The sequence below is a fragment of the Chiloscyllium plagiosum genome, unplaced genomic scaffold (genome assembly GCF_037043375.1).
Source record: "Chiloscyllium plagiosum isolate Xiang-an unplaced genomic scaffold, Cpla_swu_hap1 HiC_scaffold_27, whole genome shotgun sequence".
Taxonomy (NCBI): Eukaryota; Metazoa; Chordata; class Chondrichthyes; order Orectolobiformes; family Hemiscylliidae; genus Chiloscyllium; species Chiloscyllium plagiosum.
In genome coordinates this window covers 90,380,784-90,407,787 of record NW_028270165.1, presented here as the reverse complement: position 1 = coordinate 90,407,787, position 27,004 = coordinate 90,380,784, and the positions used below count along the sequence as shown (strand labels likewise).

General features: G+C 45.7%; 3 protein-coding genes across 10 annotated transcripts in view; 1 reads left to right on the top strand and 2 right to left on the bottom strand.

Moving 5' to 3' along the window:
• LOC148144974 (uncharacterized) overlaps positions 1-27,004 on the bottom strand; it is a 271,778-nt gene that overhangs the window by 9,337 nt on the left and 235,437 nt on the right. The window lies entirely within an intron of this gene.
• Positions 1-27,004, top strand: part of LOC148144978 (sulfhydryl oxidase 2-like) — a 146,216-nt gene that overhangs the window by 31,643 nt on the left and 87,569 nt on the right. The gene's annotated exons all lie outside the window — the stretch shown is intronic.
• On the bottom strand, positions 18,448-22,880 carry LOC148144979 (uncharacterized). The gene has a single exon (XM_087975537.1). It carries the CDS (start codon positions 22,878-22,880, stop codon positions 21,270-21,272), a length of 1,611 nt encoding a protein of 536 aa, XP_087831663.1. The 3' UTR covers positions 18,448-21,269.

The window sequence follows — 27,004 nt, the reverse complement described above, 5'->3', positions numbered from 1 at the left end:
GTGGAAGGTGAACACTTTGGAGAGAGTGACGATAATTCAGTTAGGTTTCATATAGCAATTTAAAGGGATAGGAACATGCCACAGGTTAAGAGTTATCGATGGGGCAAGGGCAATTATAATGCAATTAGTCAAGACTTAGGATGCATAGAATAGGGTAGCAAAATGCAGGGGATGGGAACAATTGAAGTGTGGAGCTGGTTTAAGGAACAGATATAGTGTGCCCTTGATAGGTATGTCCCTGTCAGGCAGGGAGTGATAAGGTAAGGGAACCATGGTTTACAACAGAAATTGCATCTCTTGTTACAAAGAAGAAGGAGGCTCATGTGTTGATGAGGCAAGATGGTTCAGATGAGGCGATGGAGAGTTACAGATCAGCTCGGAAGGGTTTAAAGAGAGAGTTAAGAGCAAAGAGAGGACATGAGCAGTCTTTAACACATAAAGGAGAACCCTAAAGCTTTCTATAGGTATGTGAGGAATAAAAGGATGATTAGGGTAGGAATAGGGTCAGTCAAAGACAGAAGTGGGAAGTTGAGTGTGGGCCCTGTGGAGATTGGAGAGGTGTTAATGAATATCTCTCATCGGTCATCACTCAGGAAAAGGAGAATATTGTAGAGGAGAAGAATGAGGTACGAGATATGAGACTCGAAAGGATTGAGGTTAGTTGCACACAGGTGTTATCTATTCTAGAAAAGGAGTGAAAGGAGACAAGTGCCCTAGGGCGGATTGGATTTATCCAAGGATTCTCTGGGAAGCTAGCGAGGAGAGGGCAGAGCCTTTGGCTTTGATATTTGAGTTGTCATTGTCTACCGATTTAGTACCAGAGTGGAGGATTGCAAATGTTGTGCCCTTGTTCAAGAAGGGCAGCAGAGATGACCCAGGTAATTATAGACCAGTGAGCCTTACGTCTGTTGAAGGAAAGCTTTTGGAAAGGAATATTAGAGATAGGATTTATAATCATCTAGCAAGCAACAATTTGATTTCAGATAGTCAACACTGTTTCATCAAGGGCAGATCGTGTCTCACAAACCTCATTGGGTTTTTTGAGAAGGTGACCAAGCATGTAGATGAGGGTAGGGCAGTTGACGTGGTGTACATGGACCTCAGTAAAGCCTTTGATAAAATTCCACATGGTAGGCTATTGGAGAAAATGCAGAGGCATTGGATTGAGGGTGATTTAGCAGTTTGGATTACAAACTAGCTTTCTGAAAGAAGACAGCAAGTGGTGGTTTATGGAAAATATTCAGCCTGGAGTCCGGTTACTAGTGGTGTACCACAAGGATCAGTTTTCAGACTACTGCGGTTTGTCATTTTTTAAATGACTTAGACACAGGCATAGGTGGATGGATTAGTAAATTTGCAGACGACACTAAAGTCGGTGGAGTAGTGGACAGTTTGGAAGAATGTTATAGGTTGCAGGGGGACTTGGATAAACTGCAGAATTGGGCTGAGAGGTGGCAAATGGAGTTCAATGCAGCTAAATGTGAGGTGATTCACTTTGGGAAGAATAACAGGAAGGCAGTGATCTTGGAGTCCATGTGCATAGATCCCTGAAAATTGCCACTCAGGTGGATAGTGCTGTTAAGAAGGCATACGGTGTGTTAGGTTTCATTCGAAGAGGGATTGAGTTCCGGAACCGCAATATCATGCTGCAACTATACAAAACGCTGGTGCAGCCACACTTGGAATATTGTGTATAGTTCTGGTCCCCATATTTCAGGAAGGATGTGGGAAGCATTGGAAAAGGTGCAGAAGAGATTTACCAGGATGTTGCCTGGTCTGGAGGGAGGGTCTTATGAGGAAAGGCTGAGAGACTTGGATCTGTTCTCATTGGAAAGAAGGCGGCTAAGGGGGGATTTGATAGAGACATATAAGATGATCAGAGTATTAGATAGGGTAGACAGTGAAAGAATTTTTCCTAGAATGGTGAAGTCAGCTTGTATTAGGGGCATAACTACAAATTGAGGGGTGATAGATTAAAGACAGGTGTCAGAGGCAAGTTCTTTATGCAGAGAGTGGGAAGGGTGTGGAATGCCCTACCTGCTAAGGTAGTCAACTCGGCCACATTAGGGAGATTTAAACAATCCTTCGATAAGCGCATGGATGATATTGGGATAGTGTCAGGGAATGAGCTGAGAATAGTTCACAGGTTGGCGCAACATCAAGGGCCGAAGGGCCTGTTCTGCGTTGTATTGTTCTGTGTTCTAAACTTAGTGCAGGAGGCGGAAAGAAATGAGCAGCTTTTTTTATATCGATATTTTTATTAGAAATTTAACATTTTTACAAGTTTACAAAAATAAACAAAACTCTCAGATATAAACATTGATATACAATAGCCAAAGTTTAACAAGAAAGAAAAGATAAAAAACCCGAAACAGAAAAAAAACAAAACTCAACTGTCTACTAATCTAACCTACAACTAACCAGATTGTATATTTAAGTCTCTTACATGCTCGGAATGTGTTAACATCAGATGTAATAAAACCCGTATTCGTGCGGGATTCCTCTCCCGAGGGGCCCCGGCCCAGCCAGGTTTGTAATCTCAATTAAATAAAAGCCCTTGTTAGGATAGCCGAAATATCTGTATTTATGTAACTCAAGAAGGGCTGCCATATTTTATAAAATAATTCGGTCTTTCGCTGCACTATATTTGTGAGGAAGTCAAGGGGAATACATTCCATAATTAATCTGTGTCAATTTGAACGTCCAGGGGGGCCCTCAGCCACCCAGTTTTTCCTTGCACAGAAAGAAAGAATAGAAAATAGTCTCTTCCCGTACATGTCCAGGGAGGGAAAGTTCGAAAAGCCCAAAAGGAGAGATACAGGGTCCACTTTAATTTCCGTTCCTAAAATTTCTGTCAGGGTACTTGCTACTTTAGTCCAATATCTACGGATCTTATGACAGGTCCATAGGCAATGTGTAAGAGTGCCCACCTCTATTTTGCATTTAGGACACATTGGAGATGCTCCTGCCTTAAATTTTGCCAGTCGAACCGGTGCTATATGGGCCCTATGAAGTATCTTCAGCTGGATAGCCTGGGTTCTGTTACAAATAGTAATTCTTCTAGCATTTTCCCAAATATCATTCCATGTTTCTATAGAGATTTCTAGTCCCAAATCCTGATCCCATGTTTTAAGCAGATTATCCATATCTCCCGATACTTCATCATGTAGTAAATGATAAATAGTACTGACGGAAGATACCCCCACTGGTTGAAGGACACTACATTCTCTATCTGATTTATAAAGACTATCTAATAACGTAGTCTTCTTCTGTATATAATCTCGAATTTGAAAGTATCGAAAGAGGTCTCCATTAGGTAATCCAAATTTCTGACGCAGCTGTTCAAAAGACATCAGGACCCCATCTTTAAATAGATCCCCTAAACATGAGATACCCCTGGATCTCCAGAGTTTAAAAGTGGCATCTGTCAATCCTGGTTGGAATCCCCATGCTCCCACTATCGGTGCATAGGGGGATGTTTTATGTGAGTTGCCCTCATTTTGCCGCATTATATTCCAAGCCTTAATTGTGTTTAGTGTTATAGGGTTTTTACAGTGATCTGTAACGATTTTCCTCTTGTCTGAAAATAAAAGGTTAATAAGTGGGTATTTTACTTGAGAGGCCTCGATGTCCAACCAGATTGGGTCTTGTCTGATCCACAATCAATCAGCTATGTAACTTAATAGAGAACTTAACTGATATTTCCTAAAGTCTGGGAAGTCCAATCCTCCCCTTGTCTGTGGAAGCTGTAGCTTCTTCAGCTTAATGAGGGGCCGTCTATGATTCCAGCCAGCCATATAATTTACATAGAGCCGTCCTCGGCAGCATCACCGGAAGCATTCTCATAGGATATAGGAGACGGGGCAGGACATTCATTTTGATTAGTGCTATTCTACCCAACCAGGAAATTGGAAGGACTCCCCATCGCTGGAGGTCCTGCCTTATCCCTTCCAGTAAATGCACAAAATTAGCCTTATACAACTGACCAAATACTGGAGTAATAAAAATGCCTAAATATAAGAAGCCCTCCAGGGACCAAGGGAAGGGAAAAAGGGATCCGTCCACTAAGTGGGGTGTCATAGCAAGGCCACCCATTGGCATAGCCTCCGATTTTGAAAAATTAATTTTGTAGCCTGAGAATGTGCTAAATGTATTAATAACTTGGATTAGGCGAGGTACGGACATCAGAGGATTACTGAGGAATAGAAGAACATCATCTGCATAAAGGGTAATTTTATGTTTTCCTGTACCAATCCTTGGGGCCGTTATATTAGGATCAGCTCGTATAGCTTCTGCTAGTGATTCAATTATTAGTGTAAATAACAATGGCGCGAGGGGACATCCCTGACGGCAGCCCCTACCCACACTGAAGCTATCCGAACCTAATCCATTGGTAACCACAACTGCTTTGGGATCACTATACAATGTTGAGACCCATTTGGTAAACACCTGACCAACGCCAAACCTTTCCAATGTGTAAAACAAATATGACCATTCAACCCTATCAAATGCCTTTTCCGGGTCTAATGAAACCACTACTCCTGGTATCTTTCCCTGATGACAGGCTTGAATCATATTCAAAACCCTTCTAATATTATTGGATGATCTATGGCCCTTAATAAACCCCCGTCTGATCCTCCTTTGTAATATGTGGCAGTACCCTTTCTAGTCTCAGTGCTAACGTTTTAGAAAGGATTTTAAAATCTACATTTAGCAAGGATAATGGTCTATATGATGTGCAATCTTCTGGATCCTTTCCTTTTTTAAGGATAAGAGAGATATTTGCCTCTTTCAGCGAAGGCGGGAGACAGCCCTGATTATATGCATAGTTATACATGTCCATAAGTGGACCAGCCAATATTTCTGTAAATTCTTTATAGAATTCAGCTTGAAAACCATCTGGGCCCGGTGCCTTACCACTCTGAATTTGCCTAATTGCACCAAGTATTTCTTGGACTGTAAGAGGAGCATTTAGGACCGATACTTGTTCCGGAGTTAGGCCTGGAAAGGTCAAATTTTTAAAACATGACTGCATCCTCCTCATCCTATCTTCATAATCCTGCGATTTATATAACTCAGAATAAAATTCTCTAAAGATCGCATTAATCTTTTTATGATCATGAGTTAAAATACCCGTACTTTCCTTGATAGACGTAATAGTCTGAGGGGCCTTTTTTTTCCTTTGCAAGAAATGCTAAGTATCCACCCGGTTTGTCGCCATATTCATATAACCTTTGTTTTGCAAATAATATTTCCCTCTTAGCCGTTTGAGTAAGCGTAGTGTTTAGAGCTGTCCTAAGAGCCAAAATCCTTTGCAATTTAATAATAGAAGGTCTATCAGTGTATGCTGTTTCAGCTGCTTTTAAGCGAGCTTCAAGCAGACGCTGTTGTTCTCCCTTCAATTTCTTCTGGGTCGCTGAATAGGAGATGATCAAACCTCGCGTGTAAGCTTTGATGGTCTCCCACATCATTGATGGGTTGCGAGCTGTACCTGAATTAATTTCTAAAAAAGTTTTAAATTCTTGAGAGAAGTACTTTACAAATTTACTATCTTTCATTAGGAAGGGGTCCATACGCCAATGCCGAGGGGATGTCCCATTGTTCCTCGCCTTAGTTTCCATATATACAGCAGCGTGATCGGAAATTGCTATACTACCTATTTTACAGGATGATATGGAATTTTTAAAAATCGAGGGGGCGAAAAACATATCAATTCTGGTATGACATTTATGTGGATTGGAGTAAAAAGAAAAATCTCTGCCCTGTGGATGAAGACATCTGCATACATCTACTAATCCTAATTCTTTGTTCGGATCCATCAGTTGTCTAGATCTGGGAGATACTCCGCCAGTACTCTTGGGAATCCTATCTATTTCCGGATCCATAATACAATTAAAGGCTCCCCCTATAATTATATGACGGGCACCAAAAGCCATCAATTTTGAAAAGGCTTCGTTATAAATTTAAAGGGGTGTGCCGGAGGGCAGTACAAATTTAAAATCCCATATTCCTCTCCATTTATGAGGGCTTTAATCAAAATATATCGTCCAGATTCGTCTTTTATCTGCTTTAGGATTTTGAAAGGGAAATTCTTTCGGACAAGAATAACAACTCCCCTGCTTTTTGAGCTAAAAGAAGAAAAAAAGGCCTGATCAAATCCACCCTGTTGTAATTTCAAGTGTTCTTTATCCGACAGGTGTGTCTCCTGTAGGAGAGCTATATCAACTCTTTCCTTCTGAAGATTTGATAATATTTTCTTCCTTTTGACTGGCGAATTACTCTCCTTGACATTCCAAGTGCACCACTTAACCGACTGATCAACCATAATCATCTGGGCCAATCCGAGATCCCTCGGGAGGGGGAACCCTATCCAGAACATCCCGAGCGTAGAGCATATAAAATTTACAAAAATAACGCCTCTCTAATACGCCCACAACAATACAATAAAAAACCATTTCTAAAAAAAAACGTATCTAAGTGGAGATTTTCCCCTTGTTCCCAGAGGGTGTCACTTCCTCGCCAAAAGTCCATCATATCCTCTCCCAACCAATGCCCCACCCTTGACCCAGACGCTCCTCAATAAAATGAGAATTCAAATATAATACAAAGCTAGAGTTAACAGTGAGCACCCTACCCCACCCACACCAACACCTGGATATATTTGGTAATGTTAATACCATATATAAATATATAACTATAAAATTACCACATCAACAAATAATAATTAAATATAATACAAAATAACAAGGGAAAGCAACCTCGCTCCTAGAGACAGAGGTAAATTTGAATAAGGTAGCCACCTCTCCCCACCAACACCAACCAAACCCCCCAGCTTTTTTTTTAATATATACCCCAGCTTTTTTATATATACATATACACATATACACACACACACACACACCCCTCATATATACATAAAATAATAAAAGAAAACAACCCCAAGGGGGGAGGGGGGAGAAAATCAAATCCCTCTCCCTACCCCGCATGATAATATTAAACAGTAAAGTAAAGTCAGAGGAAAAAAAAGGGGGGATACAAACCAAAGTGGGGTGAAAGGCAAACCAACATCCATTATGCCTTACAGTTTATCTAAGAGAGTCTAAGAATTCCTTAGCCTTTTCTGGCGATCCAAAGTTATATACGGATTGTTCATGGTTAAAGTGTAACGTCGCTGGGTAGCGTAAGGAGTACTGAATATTTAAGTCCCTTAAACGCTTCTTCGCCTCGTCGAATGCCTTCCTCTTTCGAACCAGAGCCGGGGAAAAGTCCTGGAATAACATGATCTTGGATCCTTTATAGATCATAGCTTGGGGGTCTTTTCCACCCTTGCCTGGCCTGATCCAGCTTCCAGATTTAAAAGCTGTGGCAGCCACTGCTCCAGGAATACTGTAAGCTGGCCTTCTTCTTCCCGTTCGGGTAGGCCCTGCAAACAAATATTTTTTTGACGACCTTCAGCTCTGCCCCTCCAACTCGGCGCTCGATTTCTTTCATGTCTTGGTCGTGCTTTTGCAGTGTGGCCGAGAGTGAGTCCCATCGACTTCGGGAATCCTCGCTAAACGCGCCAATCTTCGCGTCCATCTTGGAGATCATCTCCACAAGGCTTGCCCCTGTAGGTAAGTCCCCCGGGGCGGCTGTGGACGCCTCTGCTGCAGCTGGAGAGAGTGGGGGAGGGGGTCCTGCTTGTTGTGAGCTGCGGGCTCCCTTCCCTTTAGTCATTTTAACTAAAGATTAGATTGTTTAAGTTTAATATTAAACAACTAATTAAATTAAACAACTATTATCAATGATTTGGTGAGTGTGGTGGGGGTGGGTGACCCACTTTACCCAAATCTTGGGAGGAGCACTGTCGACTCAGACTTCTAGTTGCCACCATCTTGTATTTCCCTCAGAAATGAGCAGCTTTAAAACAAAAACTGGTAATGTATGAGTGTGATGGAGTATAAGCCTGTGTGCGTGTTGGGTGGTGTGTGTCTGTGTCCGAGAGAGAGCGTGTACACGAGAGAGTATAGATAAAAGTGAGGAATTGCACTTTGCTTTAATAAAAAGGGGACGGACTTGTAGCAGTTACTGGCGGAGCCCTGGGTGCTGTTGTAGAAGAGAGACATGGTGTGGTTCAGGTACATAGTTCTTTGAAAGTTGCATCACTGGTAGACAGAGTTGTTAAGAGTTGATTAGCCCACTTGCCTTCATTGTTCACACCTTCATTAGATTACTCACAATGTGGAAATAGGCCCTTCGGCCCAACAAGTCCACACCGCCCCGCCGAAGTGCAACCCACCCATTCCCCTACATTTACCCCTTACCTAACACTACGGGCAATTTAGCATGCACATCTTTGGACTGTGGGAGGAAACCGGAGCACCCGGAGGAAACCAACGCAGACACGGGGAGAACGTGCAATCTCTACACAGTCAGTCGCCTGAGGTGGGAATTGAACCCGGGTCTCTGGCGCTGTGAGGCAGCAGTGCTAACCACTGTGCCACCGTGCCGCCCACACAGTTGAATATTGGAGTTGGGACATCATTTTGAAATTATACAGGATGTTGGTGAGGTCACTTTTAGAACACTGAGTACAGTTCTGGTCGCCCTGTTATAGGAAGAATACTATTAGAGAAGGTTCGGTAAAGATGTACCAGGATGTTGTCAGGACTGAAGGGTTTGAGTTATAAGGAGAGGCTGAGACTTTATTCACTGGAGTGGAGGAGGTTGAGGGGTGACCTTATTGAGATTTGTAAAATCATGAGGGGTGTCGGCAAGGTGAGTAGCAAAAACAGTGAGGAGCATGTTTGGTTATGTCGAGTCCTAAATAAATAAATATTGGCTCTACCGTTTCTTTTTCTCCTATTGGCATTTGGACACTTAAATTTGTCAGTAATCGCAGCATTGCCACAGAGTGTACAGCGCATGCTCCTCGGTGTCAGCAAGAACGGCGCATGCTCCTAGCTGTCCGCTGCAACGGGGCGCGACCTTCTTTAGAAGCTAATGGGGAGCCTTGGAGGACCGGAAGTAGGGTAGTCCTCCTGCCAATGAGAACATCCACTATTGTCTGAATGCGGAAGTTGTCCCACGAGCTTCTGAAGCTGCTGCACCTCTCTCTCTGAAAGAAGATTGAGCTTCACTCCAGACTACAACTTCCTTCCTCTGTTTAACATTGTGAGTACCGCACTCTCTTTTCCATTTCTTTATTTCATTGTGGGCTTCGGTTGTTGACTCGCAACAACTGGATGTAAAGACAGTGAATCCAGGGAGGAGCAGACTCAGGAAATGTTGATCCAGATCAGTGTCTCAATTGGCAAAAACAGTCCCACAGTGTGAAGTTATAGCCTTTGCTGTGGGGGGAAAAAACAGCAGAAAGGAAGTGCATTGTTTAAATGGTGATATATTGGGATGTGGGGAAAGTGAGGACTGCAGGTGTTGAAGATCAGAGTCAAAATGTGTGGCAGCTTCCAAGCAGCAGGAGAGTCGACGTTTCGGGCCCGAGCCCTTCATCGGGAATGCCGTGTGGATGGACAAAGGGGCCTCAGCGTCCTCCTACACCAGTCACTGCCTGTTGTGAGACAGGTGCAGCAAGCAATCAGCAAGGCAAGTGTTATATTAGCAAGAGGAATTGAGTTCAGAAGTGGGGATGCCTTCCTGCTGTTCGGGGGAGGGGGAGGGGGGGGTGGGGTGTCATTAAATATATTCAAGGCTGAACTCCTCTGATTTTTGAACAACAAAGAGGTGGATGTTTCTGGGGGAAGGCAAGAAAATGGTTTCAAGACCAGTATAGAACAGTTACAGAGTCAGACAGCACAGAAACAGACCCTTCAGCCCAACTAGTCCGTGCTGACTATGTTCACAAACTAAACTCGTTCCACCTGCCTGTGTTTGGCCCATATCCCTCCGAACCTTTCCTATTCATGTCCTTATCCAAACATCTTATAAACGTTGTTACTGTACCTGCATCCACCATTTCCTCTGGACATTCATTCCACACACAAACCACTCTCTCAAAGGAAAAAGGTGCTCCTCATATCTATCTTAAAATCTTTCTCCTCGCACCTTAAAAATTTGCTCCTAATCTTGAAACGACACCTGTCATTCACCTCATCTATGGTTTTATAATTCTCTATAATGTTGCATCTCAACCTCCTGTGTTCCACTGAAAACATCCCAGCCTATCCACCTAGATGTAGGTAGATTAATATCTAGTTATGATCTGTTCAAAGCTGGTGCAGGCTCGAAAGACCAACTGACCTACTCCTGCTCCCAACTCTCTCACTATGTCCAGGACAGTAAGGGACTATAGGACAGGAGCAGACATTTGGCCATTCACCAGATCAGGTCTGCTCATACCATTCAATTGTGGCTGATCAGTTTGTCAACCCCATTCACCTGCTTTCTCCCAATACCTCTCGATCCCCTTGATACTCAAGAACCTATCTATTTCAGTTTTAAATATCCTCAGTGACCTGGCCTCCACAGCTTCTGTATCAAGGAATTCCATAGATTCACCATTCTCTGGCTGAGGTTTTTCCTTTTCTCCATTCTAAAAGGTCCTGTGGTCCTAGTCTCTCTTACCAATTGAAACATCTTTCAAATATCCATGTCGTTCAGTATTATGTATGTTTCAATTAGATTCCCCCCCCCCCGCCCCGCCCCTGGTGAGTGCAGGCCTGTTAATCAACATGAACCAGACCCTTCAGGATGAGGTACAGCAGGGATTAGGTTCAGCAAACTGAGAATGGAGGGAGAGTGTGTGGGATGGAGATTTTCAGCTTCTCTGGAATAAGGGAGGAAAAAGCGATAAATCAGAACTGATCGGATGGGCTGATCGGCCAAAGAGTGGCAGGTGGAGTTTAATTTAGAGAAATGTGAGGTTTGCATTTTGGTCAAGCTATCCAGGCAAGACTTACACAGTTAAGGGGAGTGTTGCAGAACAAAGAGACCTTGGTATGTTTTCCTTTATTGGTCAGAGCATTGAGTACAGGATTTGGGAAGTCCTGTTGCTGTTGTGCAGGACATGTGGTTAGGCCACTTTTGGAATACTGCATTCAGTTCTGGTCTCCCTGCAATAGGAAAGATGTTGTGAAACTTTGAAAGGGGTGGGAAAACTTTTATAAGGCTTGTTGGCAAAGTTGGAACGTTTTGATGTTCAGGGAGAGGCTGATAGGCCAGGGATATTTTCCCTGGAGCATCAGAGGTTGAGGGGTGACCTTATAAAAATATATAAGGGGCATGGATCAGTGCAAGGTCTTTTCCCCAGGATCAGGGAGTCCAGAACTAGAAGAACATCGGAATGGTGAAATGGGAAGTGAGTAGAAACTTTTTCACGCAGAGGGTGGTGGATGTATGGAACCTGCTGCCAGAGGAAGTCGTGGAGGCTGGCATAATGACAATATAAAAGGCATCTGCCTATATGAATAGCAAGGGTTTAGAGGGATATGGGCCAAATGCTGGCAAATGGAACTACGTTAATTTAGGATGTCTGGCTGGCATCTGTCTAGGTTAGGGTGGATTAGCCATAGGATGTGCAGGTTAGGTGCATTAGTAAGGGTTAAATGCAGAGCGGTTGGGGAATGGGTGTGGGTGGGTTACCCTTTGGAGGGTCGGTGTGGACTCCCTAGGCCGAGTGGCCTGCTTCCACACGATGGAGCTTCTCGGAAGGGAAGATGTTTTACAAACTGCGCAGGTGCTCTGTGGACCAGACGGCCGCCATCCGGAGCAGGGCTCAGAGGGATATGGGCCAAGTGCTGGCAAATGGGACTAGATTAATTTCGGATATCTGGTCAGCACCAAAGAGTTTGATCCAAGTGTCTGTTTCTATGCTGTATATCTGTGACTCTGGCTTTCCACAAACATTTGCCACATCTTTACGTTCAGTTTCTCTCTGGTGTCTATGTTAATACCTTGATGTCTCACTTTGCTCCCCCGCTTCCCGGGGACGTTAACCATTTTGTGTCTGGGTCTTCAAGAAGCTGCATTGCAGGTTCACCCTGAATTGACACTCTTCCCAACTGCCCCGAGTTTGAGAAGACTTCAGGAATTCCTCGAACCTGCTCAGGCACCAGCGGCTCCACACTGGGCAAAGGCCCTTCAGCTGCCCCGAGTGCAGGAAGGCCTTTGTCCGGGCCTCCCACCTCCTGACCCACCAGTGGTCCACACGGGGCAGAGGCCCTTCAGCTGTCCTGAGTATGGGAAGAGATTTACCCAGGCCTCCAACTTGCTGACCCACCAGCGGGTCCACACAGAGGAAAGGCCCTTCAGCTGCCCCGAGTGCTGGAAAGGCTTCACCTGCTCCTCCCACCTGCGGAGGCACCAGGTGGAGAGAAACTTACTTGGAATCAAGGTATGGGTTGAAATTGGTGAGTGAGGCAGTATTTCCTTTCGGTTACGGCTGTAGCAAGGAACCAATTACAAAGGGACAACTCGGTGCTGACCAATAGTAGAGGAAGAGAGGCGGAGGGGGGTGGCCGTGTGAGCGCTTATTTAAAAAAACAGCAACTTTTTCTACGTCTTTTTGGTGAGGGGGGTGCGGGGGTGGAATCTGAAGCTGTAACAAAGTTGGGTCACAATAAAGGTTACCTGAACTTACTTAATGCAAGACTCAGGCTCTCATTGAAAGTTTTGAGCTCCAAGAGGTTTTTGTTTTCAAGCTGCTCATTTTTTGCAGCCTCCTGTACTGAGTTTCCAATGTCGTGTATCAGATGGAGCAGTGAATGAGGAGCTAGTATTGTTAGAAATTGTAAATTTTACAGAGGCAGAAAAAGCAAAAACATCAAGACTGACATCTCTCTGCATTTTGGATAATTCCACCTGAAAGTTAATATCTTTCACAACACTGGGATACCGCTGAGAGTGAGCAGGTCTGATTTTGGGAAGCAAATAAAATGTGATAATTCAGGGTGAATCGGGAATGCAGCTTCTTGAGGAAGAACCAGACACGAAATGGTTAACGTCCCCAGGAAGGTGGGAGCAAAATGAGATGTCAAGCCATTAACACCGACATTAGAGAGAAAGTGGACCTATTGACGTGGCAAATGTTAGTGGAAAGCCAGAATCATAGAGATGTACAGCACAGAAACAGACCCTTTGGTCCAACTCGTCAGTACCAGCCAGGTATTCTAAATTAATCCAGTCCCATTTGTCAGCACTTGGCCTATGTCCTCTAAACCCTTCCTATTCAGATACCCATCCAGATGCCTTTTAAGTGCTGTAATTGTACCAGCCATCACCATTTCCTCTGGCAGTTCATTCCTTACATACAGCACCCTCTGAATATAGGAGTTGCCTCTTAGGTTCCTCTTAAATCTCACCCTCACCCTGAACCTATGACCCATCCAGGGAAAAGACCTTTTCTATTTACCCTATCCATGCCTCTCATGATTTTATAAACGGTTGTAGGGTCACCCTCAGCCTTTGAAAACTCAACAGAAAACAGCTCCACCCTGTTCAGCTCAAACCCTGACAACATCCTTGTCAATCTTATCTGAATCCTTTCAGGTTTCACAACATCCTTCCTCTAGCAGAGAGACCAGAACTGCACACAATACTCCAAAAGTAGCCAAACAAATGTCCTGGAGAGTGCACAACGTAACCTCCCAACTCCAATCCTCAGAGGACTGGGAAAGTTTTCAAAACCCACAAAAGACAACCGGGAAAGAATGGAGGGACAAACAGATCTTTTGCGGGTCAGCTTGGAACATCAGGGTGGGGGGGAAATGGGAATGAGGGAAAGAAGCTGAATGTGCTGGAGCAAGGTGGAGGAAGAACAGAGGATGCAATGAGGAATATTGCATGTGCTGTACTTGTACCTGTTGCACTTACTGGTGGGAATCGGGTGCATTTTAAACATCAAAACAGAAAAGCTATCTACTCCTCCCGCCTTCCCAACGTCGATCCCTCTGTCCCTCCTCACCCGGGTAACTAAGACACATACCTGAGTTTGTGGAGTCTCCTCCCTCCCTGCATTCACTCCAGTTGCTACAAGTGAATAGATTCCCCCCCCCCCCCCCCCCCCATCTCTGTCTCCTTCCCAGGATGAAGAGTTGCCCAGACAGAGTGAGATTCACTCAACGGACAGGGCCACTTCCCTGCTGTGACATCAACATATCAAGAGGCGAGTCACAGTTTGCAAAACCCCTTCCCTTCAGAGAACCCTCAGTGTGGAAGCAGGCCACTGGGCCTGAAGTCTCCATACCGACCCTCTGAAGGTTAACCCACCCACACCCATTCCCCTACACCTGTTGCTCTCCATTTACCCCGTCTAACCTGCACATCCCTGGGCACTAAATAATTCAGCATGGCCAATCCACCCTCACCTGCACGTGCCTGGGCACTATGGATAATTTGGCATAGCCAATCCCCCCGAACCTGCACATACAAATTCACCCCCATGGACGTGTGCGTGTGTTTGCACGAAAGAGAAACAAAAATCTACATCAGTATATCTCTGCCTATTTGAGAACAGGTGCCTTACTTCTGTTGTAAATATTGTTGTAAATCATAGCTGGGTGCTAATAGTTAGATGGAAGGGAGACAAAATTCCCCAAGTAGGGCACCATGAGAATCCTGGGAGAGCCCTATTTCTGATTTACTTCTGAATGAACAAACATTAAGCATAAGCATCTATTTATTTCTAATTTTGTTTCATTTTTCTTGTTTAATTCCCTGTTATGACTACACTCTGTGCCTGGATGGTTGACAGGCTGGGAGATTGTGGGTTGGGGCATGATGACTGAATGTTTTATTGTTCCAGAAGGTGTAATAGGGAACAGGGAGATCAACAGAGGACAGAGAAATCAGGACCTGAAATCCGAGGTGACACCAGACTACCCTGTGATCAGTGCTTTGATAAGCAGTGTCAACCCTCTACCTTTACCGAGCTTCCCATCTGACTATCCCCTTGATATTCAGGATCCAATCCTTGCCATCCTGAAGCCATGTCTCTGTAAGGAGTCTCGGATCATAATTATTCTCTTCAATGTGTGCAGTCAACTCATTCACTTTTGTTACAATGCAGCACACATTCAGACACACTGTTTTTAGTTTCAATTTTTGTGACCTTTAAAATCCAGTTTGATTGCTGGTATATTTACTCCCCTTGTCCCTTTCTATCACACTCTGATGTTCATTTTCCACATCACTATACTGCTGACTGGCCTTGATTTGGATTGGCCATGCTAAATTGCCCAGAATGTCCAGGGACGTATAGGTTAGGTGGGTTAGCCATGGGAAATGCAGGGTTATAGTTTCATAGTAATAGAAGCAGGAGTCAGCCATTTGGCCCATCCAGCCTGCTCCACCATTCATTAAAATCATGGCTGATCTATCCATCAACTCAGCTCCTCCTCCCTGCATTGTCCCAACTACCCTTCATTCTCCTATCATTGCAAATACCCATTCAACTGTGTATTGAGTTTAGAGTCATAGCGATGTACAGCATGGAAACAGACCCTTTGGTCCAACCCGTCCCATGCCAACCAGATATCCCAACCCAATCTTGTCCCACCTGCCAGCACCCAAACAATATCTCTCCAAACCCTTCCTATTCATATACCCATCCGAATGCCTCTTAAATGTTGCAATTGCACCAGTCTCCACAACTTCCTCTGGCAGGTCATTCCATACACACACCAGCCTCTGTGTGAAAAAGTTGCCCCTTTGGTCTCTTTCATATCTTTCCCTTCTCACCCTAAACCTATGCCCTCTAGTTCTGGACTCCCCCACCCCAGGGAAAAGATTTTGTCTATTTATCCTATCCATGCCCCTTATGATTTTATAAACCTCTATACGGTCACCCTTCAGCCTCTGACGCTCCAGTGAAAACAGTCCCAGCCTGTTCAGTCTCTCCCTGTAGCTCAGATCCTCCAACCCTGGCAACATCCTTGTACATCTTTTCTGAACCCTTTCAAGTTTCACAACATCTTTCCGATATGAAGGAGACCAGAAATGCACGCAATATTCCAACAGTGGCCTAACCAATGTCCTGTACAGTCACAACATGACCTCTCGACTCCTGTACTCAATACTCTGACCAATAAAAGAAAGCATACCAAACGCCATCTTCACTATCCTATCGACCTGTGACTCCACTTTCAAGGAGCTATGAATCTGCACTCCAAGGTCTCTCTTAGTAAAAATGCCTCTACTGCTTCCATGGTCAGAGAATTCCATAGATTCACTACTCTCTGGGAAAAGCAATTCCTCCTCATCTCGGTCCTAAATCTGCTTCTCCTCATCTTGAGGCCTGGTCTCCCCAGTAACAGAAATGACTCGATAGGGTAGGGCTTCATCCCCACAGTGCAACAAATTCCCACCTTCCATCAAAATCCCGGATGTACTTAACTTACTCACTCAGTTGCTGTCTCATAAATGCAAGATTTCATTGTAACTTCTGCTCCCATTAAGGGCAAAACATCTCTGAAAGCTGCTCTGAAACTTCAGCCTTCACAATCACACCTCTGCTTTCACCGAAGAAGATTAGAGTCATACAGCACGGGAACAGCCCATTTGGTACAACTCGTCCATGCCGACCAGATATCCAAAATTAATCTTGTCCCATTTGCTAGCATTTGGCCCACATCCCTCTGCATCTGGATGGGTACAAGAATAGGAAGGGTTTTGAGGAATATGGGCCACATGCTGGCAAATGGAATAGATTGATTCCGGATATATGGTTGGCATAGACGAGTTGGGCTGAAGGATCTGTTTGTGTGGTGTATGACTCCAACTGTCTTCGGTGAAAGCAGAAGTGTGGTTGTGAAGACAGGGCTTTCAGAGCAGCTTTCAAAGATGCTTTGCCCTTCCTGGGACCGGAAGAAGTTAGAATGAAATCTTTCATTTGTGAGACAGCAAGCAACTAAGTGAGTACATCCGGGATTTTGGTGGAAAGTGGGAATTCATTGCACTGAGAGGATGAAGCACTACCCTATCCAGTCACTTCTGCTGGTGGCTGAGACTAGGCCTCAAGCTTTGGGGGAGTAGGTTTAGGACAGAGATGAGGAGGAGGAAGTGAGGGCTGCTGCTTTTCCCAGAGAGTAGTGTATCTGCAGAACTCTCTGCCCGAGGAAGCAGGCTCCAATATGCCCCGGTCCTAATTCTTCAGCTTGACGTACCCGTGACTGTAAACTTTGAAGTGCTTTGGTTAACTGCAAATATTTCCCACTTGTCCAACAATCCAGTGTCAGCTGTTTCAGTCATTGGGATGGTTTTGATTCAGCTACTAAATACATCTACTCTTATTAGACAATATTCATAACAATGTACGCGAGGTTATACTATATACGCAAGTTGTAGACAATTTAAAAAGGCCGACCAAGCAAGGAGGTGGTTAACAAACACAGGGCATCCCTCTTCGAGTATGCACCTTGTTTGTTTACAAATTAAACACGCTTCAGATCTTTGCCAAGCTGCTTTCCGAAAATCTGGGTGCCACCAGGTTTGTGAGTGTTAACAATAATGTACATCATCAACTGAAATAGGCAGCAGCAAAGAATGAACACAAACCAGTCCAGCAGGAGGCACCCATGTTTTGGTTTGAGTATTGAGGGAGTACCCTTTTGAGACCCCTGTGATATCAGTACCATACCCAGGCTAATGTGCATTGAAACCAGATTATGAAGTGTTAACTTTCCTGCAAACTTCTGTCTGTGTGAGTCTCTCTGTACCATTTTCCAACTTGCTTCATATCTCAGTTTGTCAGCTTTTCTTTAGCCTTGGAAGGAAGGAAGGAATAATGAGGCACTCACATTCCAGAGCAGCCCAAGTTAGGGAGTTGAGCCTCATAAATCCTGGCTGTGACACATTGCTGCTTAACCAAGTGTGCAAACTCTATATACCTCTCCTTTGTTCCATTTGCAAATCGAACACTTTTCAATACAAGTTGTTTGTGTCTCTGCATGAGTCCATAACCCAGGGAAATACAACAGAGTCTTTAATAGTTGCCCAATGTGTCCTGTATGCCAAATTCATTCAAATACGGTTTCACCTCTCGTTAACCCTGGGGTAAGCAAATTCATTATTACTAACTTTGTAAAGCACAAGTGCTCTCAGCAGTATTACGTCCAGACGCTAGGACCCTGTTGAGTTCTCTCACTGGTATCTTGTGGCTGAGTGGGGAGAATTGTATCAACATTTCTAACAGCACTTTTGTCCCTGGCCAGCTTTCCTCTTTAGTTTGGACACAACAAAAGCAGCAAGCACCCTCTATATTTCATCTCTGAAAGGATATCGGCCAGTGACCTGGCAGGACCAGGGTACCTCCTGCCTGACTCGCCAACTGTGGGGGATGGAAATAAAGCCCCATGTCAGGAAAGAATTTGTTTATCAGGAAGCAGCACAGCTGCAAGGCCAACCGTCTCCGCTGAGCCTGGGAAACACAAACTTTAGCAAGCAGGCACTAAGCTGAGATTCAAAATGGTTTCTGTTAGAAACGAAAATCGCTTCTCAATAATCGCTCTAGACAAATTCAGGAAAACAAAGTTTTATTAACAAGTCAAGTCTGCAGAGTCGGGCACCCTTAAAGAAAAGGCGCGCTGAGGCTTACAAAGTCTCCCATTTTTTACAGCACAAGTCCCTCCTCTCCTTGGCTCCAACAAGCCATGAGGTTCACATTCTTAAAAACATCATTATTTTTATCACAAAGTCTGCAACAAAAGGCTCCAGAGTCTCCAAAGTTTGTTGTTTTTCTCACCCTGTAGTCTTATCAGTCAAAGGCTTTAATTTGAAACAGATGTCTCAAGTCGTTCCCCCATCCTGGAGTCTTATCAGTCAAGGACTCATCCTTCCCTCCTGTGTCAATGGTTTATCAATCAAGGGCTTGTTTGTTTTACTCTGTTCACAAATTGTCAGCATTCTGCACAATTTAAACTATTCTACTTTTGAGTATATAAAATGTTCTAGAAAAGAAACAAAAGTTTTGTCTTTTATTATAGACCAGTCCGTGGTCCAGGCACATCTTAAAGTTTAAACCGAAATTACCTCTCACAATTCCACCCTTTTCTTTCTTTAAGATGTGCCTGACCAAGATAAGCCTCCCCCCCTCAAGGGCCCGGGAAATCCTTGGTCTTTCGCAGCAACATCACTTTAAGTTCCCGCGTCCCATGTTGTGGAACCACCACTGCCTGTAGTCGGGAAATACTTTTCTGAATTAAAAACTGAATACAGGGAGTTAGGCAGGGTAATACGAGAAGAAGAATCATGCCTCCCCTAACCACCAGCAACGCCGTGCGCCACCAGCTACCACCTAGGAGACCATCCCACCATCCGATGCCACTAAGAGGACGCCAAGATTGTACTGGCACATGGGCCAATCTCCGGATTTCATCGGAAATTTTCAAAACCGCTTTACCATTATCGTCAATTTCTAGACAGCAGTTAGTCAGGTTAAATTTCCCGCACACACCCCCCCTCCGAGGCCAACAGATAATCCAAGGCAAGTCGGTTTTGATATATAGCAGCCCTCATCTGATCCTGCTGCTGAGCCAACAGCTCTAGGGCCAGGGCAGTCCGGTTAGTAATGACCTCTACGACTGCTTGGAGCCTGATAATTCGATTTAGCATATAGATAGGAGTACGATATCCCCATGATCCATCCTGTGCCCAAGTAGCCGGCCCGTAGTATTCAATAATCCGGGCCGGTGGCCACTCATCCCCCCAATCACCGACTTGGATATCCCTTGGCGACCTACGCAGGGAGTCAAAGAGTTTAACTCCCAAATCATCGCCTTCCTCCCGGGGTAATAGGAAGAACGCAGGTCGTATTAGACCCAGGAAGCATACCCCAGCCCATCCCATGGGCAGTTTGGAGTATGCCTGATTACCGCATATCCAAAATAGGCCATCTGGAGCAGGCCCTCCCTGCCTCACAACGTCATCCCACAGTTCCTTTACCCCGGGGACGCTCTCATAAGGACCAGGACCACTGCAATTCCAGTATTCGGATTGTTGGCCCCGTGGCAGAGTCTGGACAGGATTATTCCAGCATTGATTCCCCTGACAACCACCGCTCCACACTCTTTTCATGCCATCGGAAGGGTCAGCACTTAGCTCGTAAGAGGAGGAATCAGAACGTAACCGAATGCAATTTTGATGACCTCGGTGTGCAATGTACCAAGCAATATTCTCAGGCCACCATACTCGCGTGGTTGCATCCAATATATTCTGACAGGGGCTAATCCCTACCTTAACGGTCCCCTTGCCTTCAATACAGAACTGGCCCTCAGGGCTGTTTGTCAGTCTCCACCCCTGGCTTTTTCTGTCGTTGTCATGAGTCCAAGTGGTTTGCAGCAATTCCCCTATGTCTAAGCTTTGACCAGTCCACGGCCATTGTTCCGACATATGCGGCCCCCCCACAGACCCAGCAATTGCTAACATTTAAAACAGTGGCTATTCTAGAGGTGAGATCAATAAACAGGTTTTGTGTAACATCAGGGAGTTCAATCTGTCCTTCTACCTCTTCGTATACAGATGGCACTTTAGGGAGCACGACCGTTCCCTGACGGTCTTGCTCTTTCCCCAACCCCCGATCAGGGATCTGTATCTTGGTCTCCTTGACTCTGTCAACCTGCTCCCTGAGCAACACGGAGGATAGGTCCCACCTCCCAGTTTTGCTAATACACACCCAGCGGTCATTTATAGGGCATCCATGGATTTTGCCACCGTATCCTTTATTATATACCTGATAATAGGGTCTCCCAACATTCATGGCGTGCACTCACATCGTAACACCTATCGTCCACATAGGAATGGGACACAAATGATCCCGAATAGATTCGAATCCCAAGTCTTACTGCAGTTCGACATTTGTCACATCTCCCCTCACCCTCCCCCACATACAGGAGTAAACTGATCAATATCCCCACCAATACAGTCCAAGTAGAGTTCATTATTGCTGTCTTTTCAGTTTTACCGACAACGGCTTGTCCCCTTGCTCGCATGTCCAGGTGCTTTCTTCTTCAGGCGGAACAGGCCCCTTTATCCTTGATGCGTGGACCCACCCTTTTTCTTTCGTCCGAACAGCTGCTTCAGTTGTTAACAGAACCAGGAACGGTCCTTCCCACCGCGGCTGGAGCTTTTCGGCCTTCCAGGTCTTAACAAGTATCCAATCTCCGGGCTCCACCTTATGCAGGAGGAAGTCAAGCGGCGGAGTCTGAGCCAGGAGACCTTTCCTCCGGAGTTCTGCAAAAGAACGGGATAAGGCCAGTAAATAGGTTCGGATAAATACATCCCCCCCTTGTAGAGTGGGACATCCATCAACCTTACTCCAATACGGTAATCCGAAGAGCATTTCATAGGGGGGAAACCCCGACATCTCGGCGAGGTGCCGTACGTATCCTCATTAGGGCAATGGGAAGGCACTTTGGCCAGGGTAACTTAGTTTCTAACATCAGCTTAGTCAATTGGGTCTTGAGCGTGCCATTCATTCTCTCAACTCGACCCGAACTCTGAGGATGCCAGGGTGTGTGGAATTTCCATTGGATACCCAGGGCATTACAGATCAAATGGTGTAGCTTAGAAATAAAATGCGTCCCGCAATCGGAGTCAATAGATTCCATTATGCCATATCTCGGGATTATGTTCTCTAACAACAGTCGGGCCACGGTTGGTGCATCGTCTTTGGCAGTTGGGAAAGCCTCTACCCAGTGAGTGAAATGGTCTACTATTACTAGCAGATATTTCCATCTCTGTACTGGGGGTAATTCTGTAAAGTCGACTTGGATCCTCTGAAATGGCCTAATCGCTAGGGGCTGACCACCAGCTGGCATAGAACGCATGGCTTTCTGATTAATACGCCGGCAAGTGGGGCATCCGACTACCTCTTGGGCTAATGTGTATATCCCCCTGCATACATAGTCTCTCAGGATTGTGTCACACATGGCTTGCACCCCCCAGTGGGTCTGATGGTGTAATCGGTGCAGAATACCCCAGGTAATCTGTTTGTTCAGTACTTGTCTCCCATCAGGAACCGTCCACTTCCCGTTAGTATCTAGCCGGGCACCCAATTGATCCATTTTATCAATCTCCCCCTGGGTGAAGACGGGTTGTTTAGCGAGCCCTTCCCGCAACGGTATTAACGTTAACAATTGGACGGATTTTTCGACCGCTGCCCGCTTGGCTTCCTCGTCTGCCAGCCGGTTTCCCACCGCTTCCGGTGTCGACCCCTTCTGGTGACCGGGTACATGGACTACTGCAAGTTCCGTAGGTAACGCCAGGGCTTCCAATGTTAGGCTGATCATTTGTTCGTGAGCTAATTCTTTTCCCCGGGAAGTTATCAATCCTCGCTCTTTCCAGATTTTCCCGAAAGTATGAACGACTCCGTATGCATACTTTGAGTCAGGAGATATGGTTCCCACTTTCTCTTCCAACAACTTTAGGGCCCTCTGGAGGGCGTACAACTCACAGGATTGGGCTGACCACTTCCCGGGCAGTCGTCCAGACTCAATCGTCCGTTTCGTTGCACCATCTATAACAGCATAGCCACTGTATCGTACTCCACTGATGCACCGGGAGGACCCGTCGATATACAGTTCCTGTCCCTCACCCAGCGGGGCTTCTTGCAGGTCCTCTCGGCTCTTGGTCTGCAAGTCCACAAATTCCACACAATCATGCTCCTGTTCCCCGTCTGCAGGACGTCCGTACAGAAACTGGGCTGGGTTGCAACTGAGATCTTTTGCAAAATTGAGATCGTTCCCGGTCATCAAAATCGTCTCATACTTTAGGATGCGAGAGTCTGTTAACCAGCGGTGAGCCTTTTGAGCCAGTATAGTACTAACCGAATGTGGGGAGTATACTGTGATCCTTCCTCCAAAGGTAAGTTTCCGGGCCTCTTCTACTAACATTGCCGTAGCTGCCACTGCCTGTATACAGGTCGGCCATCCACATGACACAGGGTCTAACATTTTTGACAAAAATGCAACCGGCTGACGTTTCCCTGCCCGCAGCTGAGTAAGCACACCCTGGGCAATTCCGCCGGCGCTATTGACATATAACTGGAACGGTTCCTTCAGGGTGGGTAAAGCCAATACCGGAGCTCGAATCAGTTTATTTTTAATAACATTAAATCACTGCTCCTCCTCATCTGACCAGTCCACCTTTTGTCCTTCTTGTCCCAGTTTGTCGTACAAAAATTTTACTAAAGTAGTGTAACTTTCAATCCATATCCGGCAATACCCTACTAGTCCCAGGAATTGTCTGACTTCCTTCTTCGTCCTGGGTATTGGCATACCCGTAATTCCTGATATTCGTTCTGGCGTGATACGGCGGTGCCCCTTACTGACTTGATGGCCCAGATATCTTACTTCTCGCTCCACAAACTGGAGTTTTGTCCTGGAGACGAGTAGGCCCTGTTTCCCCAGGAAGTTCAACAGGGCAACGGTGTCTGCTCGTACCTCCTCTTCTCTTGGTCCTGAGAGTAAGAGATCATCGACATATTGGAGCAATTGATTCTCCGCGTTACACTGAAATCCTCCTAAGATCTGCTCCAGTATTTGTCCAAACAAATTGGGTGACTCCGTGAATCCCTGCGGCAAGACCGTCCATCTTAACTGTCGCTTTCGTCCTGTGAAGGGATTCTCCCATTCAAAGGCAAAAAGGTTCCGACTTTCTTCGTCAAGGGGGCAACTCCAGAAAGCATCCTTCAGATCTATTACGCTGAACCATTCATGTTCGGGGGGAATTTTACTCATTAATGTGTAGGGATTAGGTACCACCGGGTATCTAGCCTGGATTACTTCATTCAACCCCCGCAGGTCTTGCACCAGCCTATATGTCCCGTCCGGCTTCCTCACAGGGAGTATTGGAGTATTGAAAGGGGACATGCATTCCTCCAGTAGTCCATCTGTGATTAATCTTTCTATCACAGGTTGTAACCCCTCCCGTCCTTCCATAGCAATCGGGTATTGTTTCCTTCTTACCGGGCCTCTTCCTGGTAACATGGTGATTTGGAGAGGTTTGATGTTTAGACCCCCTCTGTTCCCCTCTCGGTACCATACTTCCGGGTCTATTTGTTGATCATCTTCTTCGGCGAGGGCGAACAACCTTACCACCATTTCCCCGTTATTTGGTACCGTTCCGATCCCTAGTTTGACCTGCAAGTCTCTTCCTAACAAATTAAACCCCGCCGATGGCAGTAGAAGGAGGTCTCGTTTAGTAGTTCTGTTTTCATACCCAATTTCCACGTCCTCCACCACTGGGACTTGTAATTTCTGTCCTCCAATTCCAGATACCCCCATAACGTTTCCTCCTGCTCGGGTGTCGGGGGGTATTTGGATTATACTCGATCTTTCGGCTCCCGAGTCCACCATAAATGTGATCTCCGATCCTTGGGGCCCTACTTTCAAGTTTACCAGGGGTTCCTGTCGATAGTCCTTTTGCCCCAAGGGTAGGAACCCCCGACCTCCCTAATCTTCCTCCATCAGGGCGTACGACCTCACCTCCCGTTTGTAGCGGGAGCACTCCCGTTTAAAATGTCCCTCTTCATTACAATAGTAACATCTGAGTGTCCTCTTCGTTTCCCTGTCGCGGTCTCGCGTTCCTCCACTCTTCCTTTGTTCCGGCCATGGTTCTCTTTTCTTCTGCTCTTGCCATGACTCTCCCCTTTCCTGTTTCTGCCACGGCTCTCCCTTTTCCTTTCTTCCAGCTGTCATTTGTTGCACCGTTTGCATCATTATCTTTGTCGCCTTCCTTTGCTTCTCATCGTCCCTTCTCACAAACACCTTTTGCGCCTCCCGTAGTAATTCACTTAAAGATTTACTATCCCAATCATCCATTTTCTCTAACTTCTTTCGTATGTCCGGCCAGGCTTTTGATACAAACTCTACCCATATGAGTTGTTGCCCCACGTCCGTCTCAGGGTCCACCCCAGCAAACTGCTGCAAATTCTTCCTAATCCTGTCTAGGAAATCCGTAGGGGTTTCCTCCGGGTTTTGATGATTACCAAAGGCCTTGGTAAAATTGTGCCCCTTCGGGGCTGCGTGTCTTATTCCTTTTATCCAATATTCCCGCATGTCTCTCATGTTGCGCCGTCCTTCCTCCGTGTTCTTATCCCACTCGGGGTCGGTGAGGGGAAACTTCTGCTCCCCTCCTTCTCCCCCCTCTCTCTCCCAGACCAAGAGCGCAGCTTGTCGTATCATCTGACGCTCCTGGCTAGAGAACAATGTTTTCATGATGGAACACATCTCTTCCCACGTGTAAGTATTCGGACCCAGGAACTGATCCAATTGTTCAGCAAGTCCCATGGGGTCCTCTAGTAGACCCTTCATCTCCCTCCTGAAATTCCGTACTTCAGTACTCGTCAAGGGAACGTTCACATATCCCGTCCTTCCCTCCTCGCCCCCCCATGGGCACTTCCCGGAGTGGATTCATTCTTGCAATCGAGACAGGGTTTTGTCTGTGACCCTTTCCAGTTTGAGATCTGGTCTGTACCCCTGAGGTAGTTTGTGGTTCCTCCCCATTTTCTTCCCCTTCCCCTGAATCGTCGTCACCCGAAGGAACATTCTGTGGGGCAGACGGGGTCACGTAGGGCGGCGGTAAGTGATCTAAAGGGTCCCATTCTTTCTGCCCTTTTGAGTCTTTATTAGTTACCTGCATTTGGCAAGATATCGTAACCGGTAGCCAACAAAGGGCATAATCACTTTCTTCCAGATTAACATCAGGTTTTGAATTGACATATAAAATGAGGGCTTGCCGGACCCAGTCTTCGTCAGTACCGAATCTAGGCCACCACACTGAGTCGCCCTGAATAGGTTTCTGGGACCACTTTTGACAGTATTTTACCATCTTCCTTTTAGATTTTCCCTTTCTTCCACCCTGATCCCAATTATTTAGCATTTTCCCTAACGGACTATCGTCAGGTACCCCGGGGTATGTGTCATTGTCCCTGTTTAAGCCTACCTTTCCCTTAATCACCTTAGATCCCTTATTTCCCATTTCCGAGGACTTCGTATTTTTCCCGTGATAATCTATCACAATGTAGCCAATTCCCGGACCTTCAGTCCCGTGATCGCCCAGGTTCCTTTGCAGGCACCCCCGGTCTTTGGATTCCTGTGTCCTACGTCTCTGTGACACAAATCACAGGCACCCCGTAGGTACACGTTCCTCCTCAAACACGGTCTCTGCAAAATCCCTCACAGGCGAGCCCCGGTCTCTAGATTCCTGAGTCCCACGTCTCTGTAGAAAAAATCCACAGGCACCCCGTAGGTACCCAGTCCTCCGGAAACACGGTCCCCGCAAGTTTTTTCTTACCTGGGTTCGGTGCACCGAAATTACTCGATCGTTAACCGTCCCCACTGCCTCGGCCACACCCCTCCTTTGTTTTCCTGAGCCTCCCGGATATCACTCGCTCAAGCCGCGCGGGGCGACAAGCAAGGAATCAGGGACTGCTGAACTCAGCAGGGTGCACCTTCTCCGATATCCTTCCTCAAATCCCCTTGCGGCCGGAGTGTTGATCCTGGATGACGAGCCCCCAAGTTGTTAGAAACGAAAATCGCTTCTCAATAATCGCTCTAGACAAATTCAGGAAAACAAAGTTTTATTAACAAGTCAAGTCTGCAGAGTCGGGCACCCTTAAAGAAAAGGCGCGCTGAGGCTTACAAAGTCTCCCATTATATACAGCACAAGTCCCTCCTCTCCTTGGCTCCAACAAGCCATGATGTTCACATTCTTAAAAACATCATTATTTTTATCACAAAGTCTGCAACAAAAGGCTCCAGAGTCTCCAAAGTTTGTTGTTTTTCTCACCCTGTAGTCTTATCAATCAAAGGCTTTAATTTGAAACAGATGTCTCAAGTCGTTCCCCCATCCTGGAGTCTTATCAGTCAAGGACTCATCCTTCCCTCCTGTGTCAATGGTTTATCAATCAAGGGCTTGTTTGTTTTACTCTGCTCACAAATTGTCAGCATTCTGCACAATTTAAACTAGCCTGCTTGTTTTTACTCTGTTCACAAATTGTCAGCATTCTGCACAATTTAAACTATTCTACTTTTGAGAATATAAAATGTTCTAGAAAAGAAACAAAAGTTTTGTC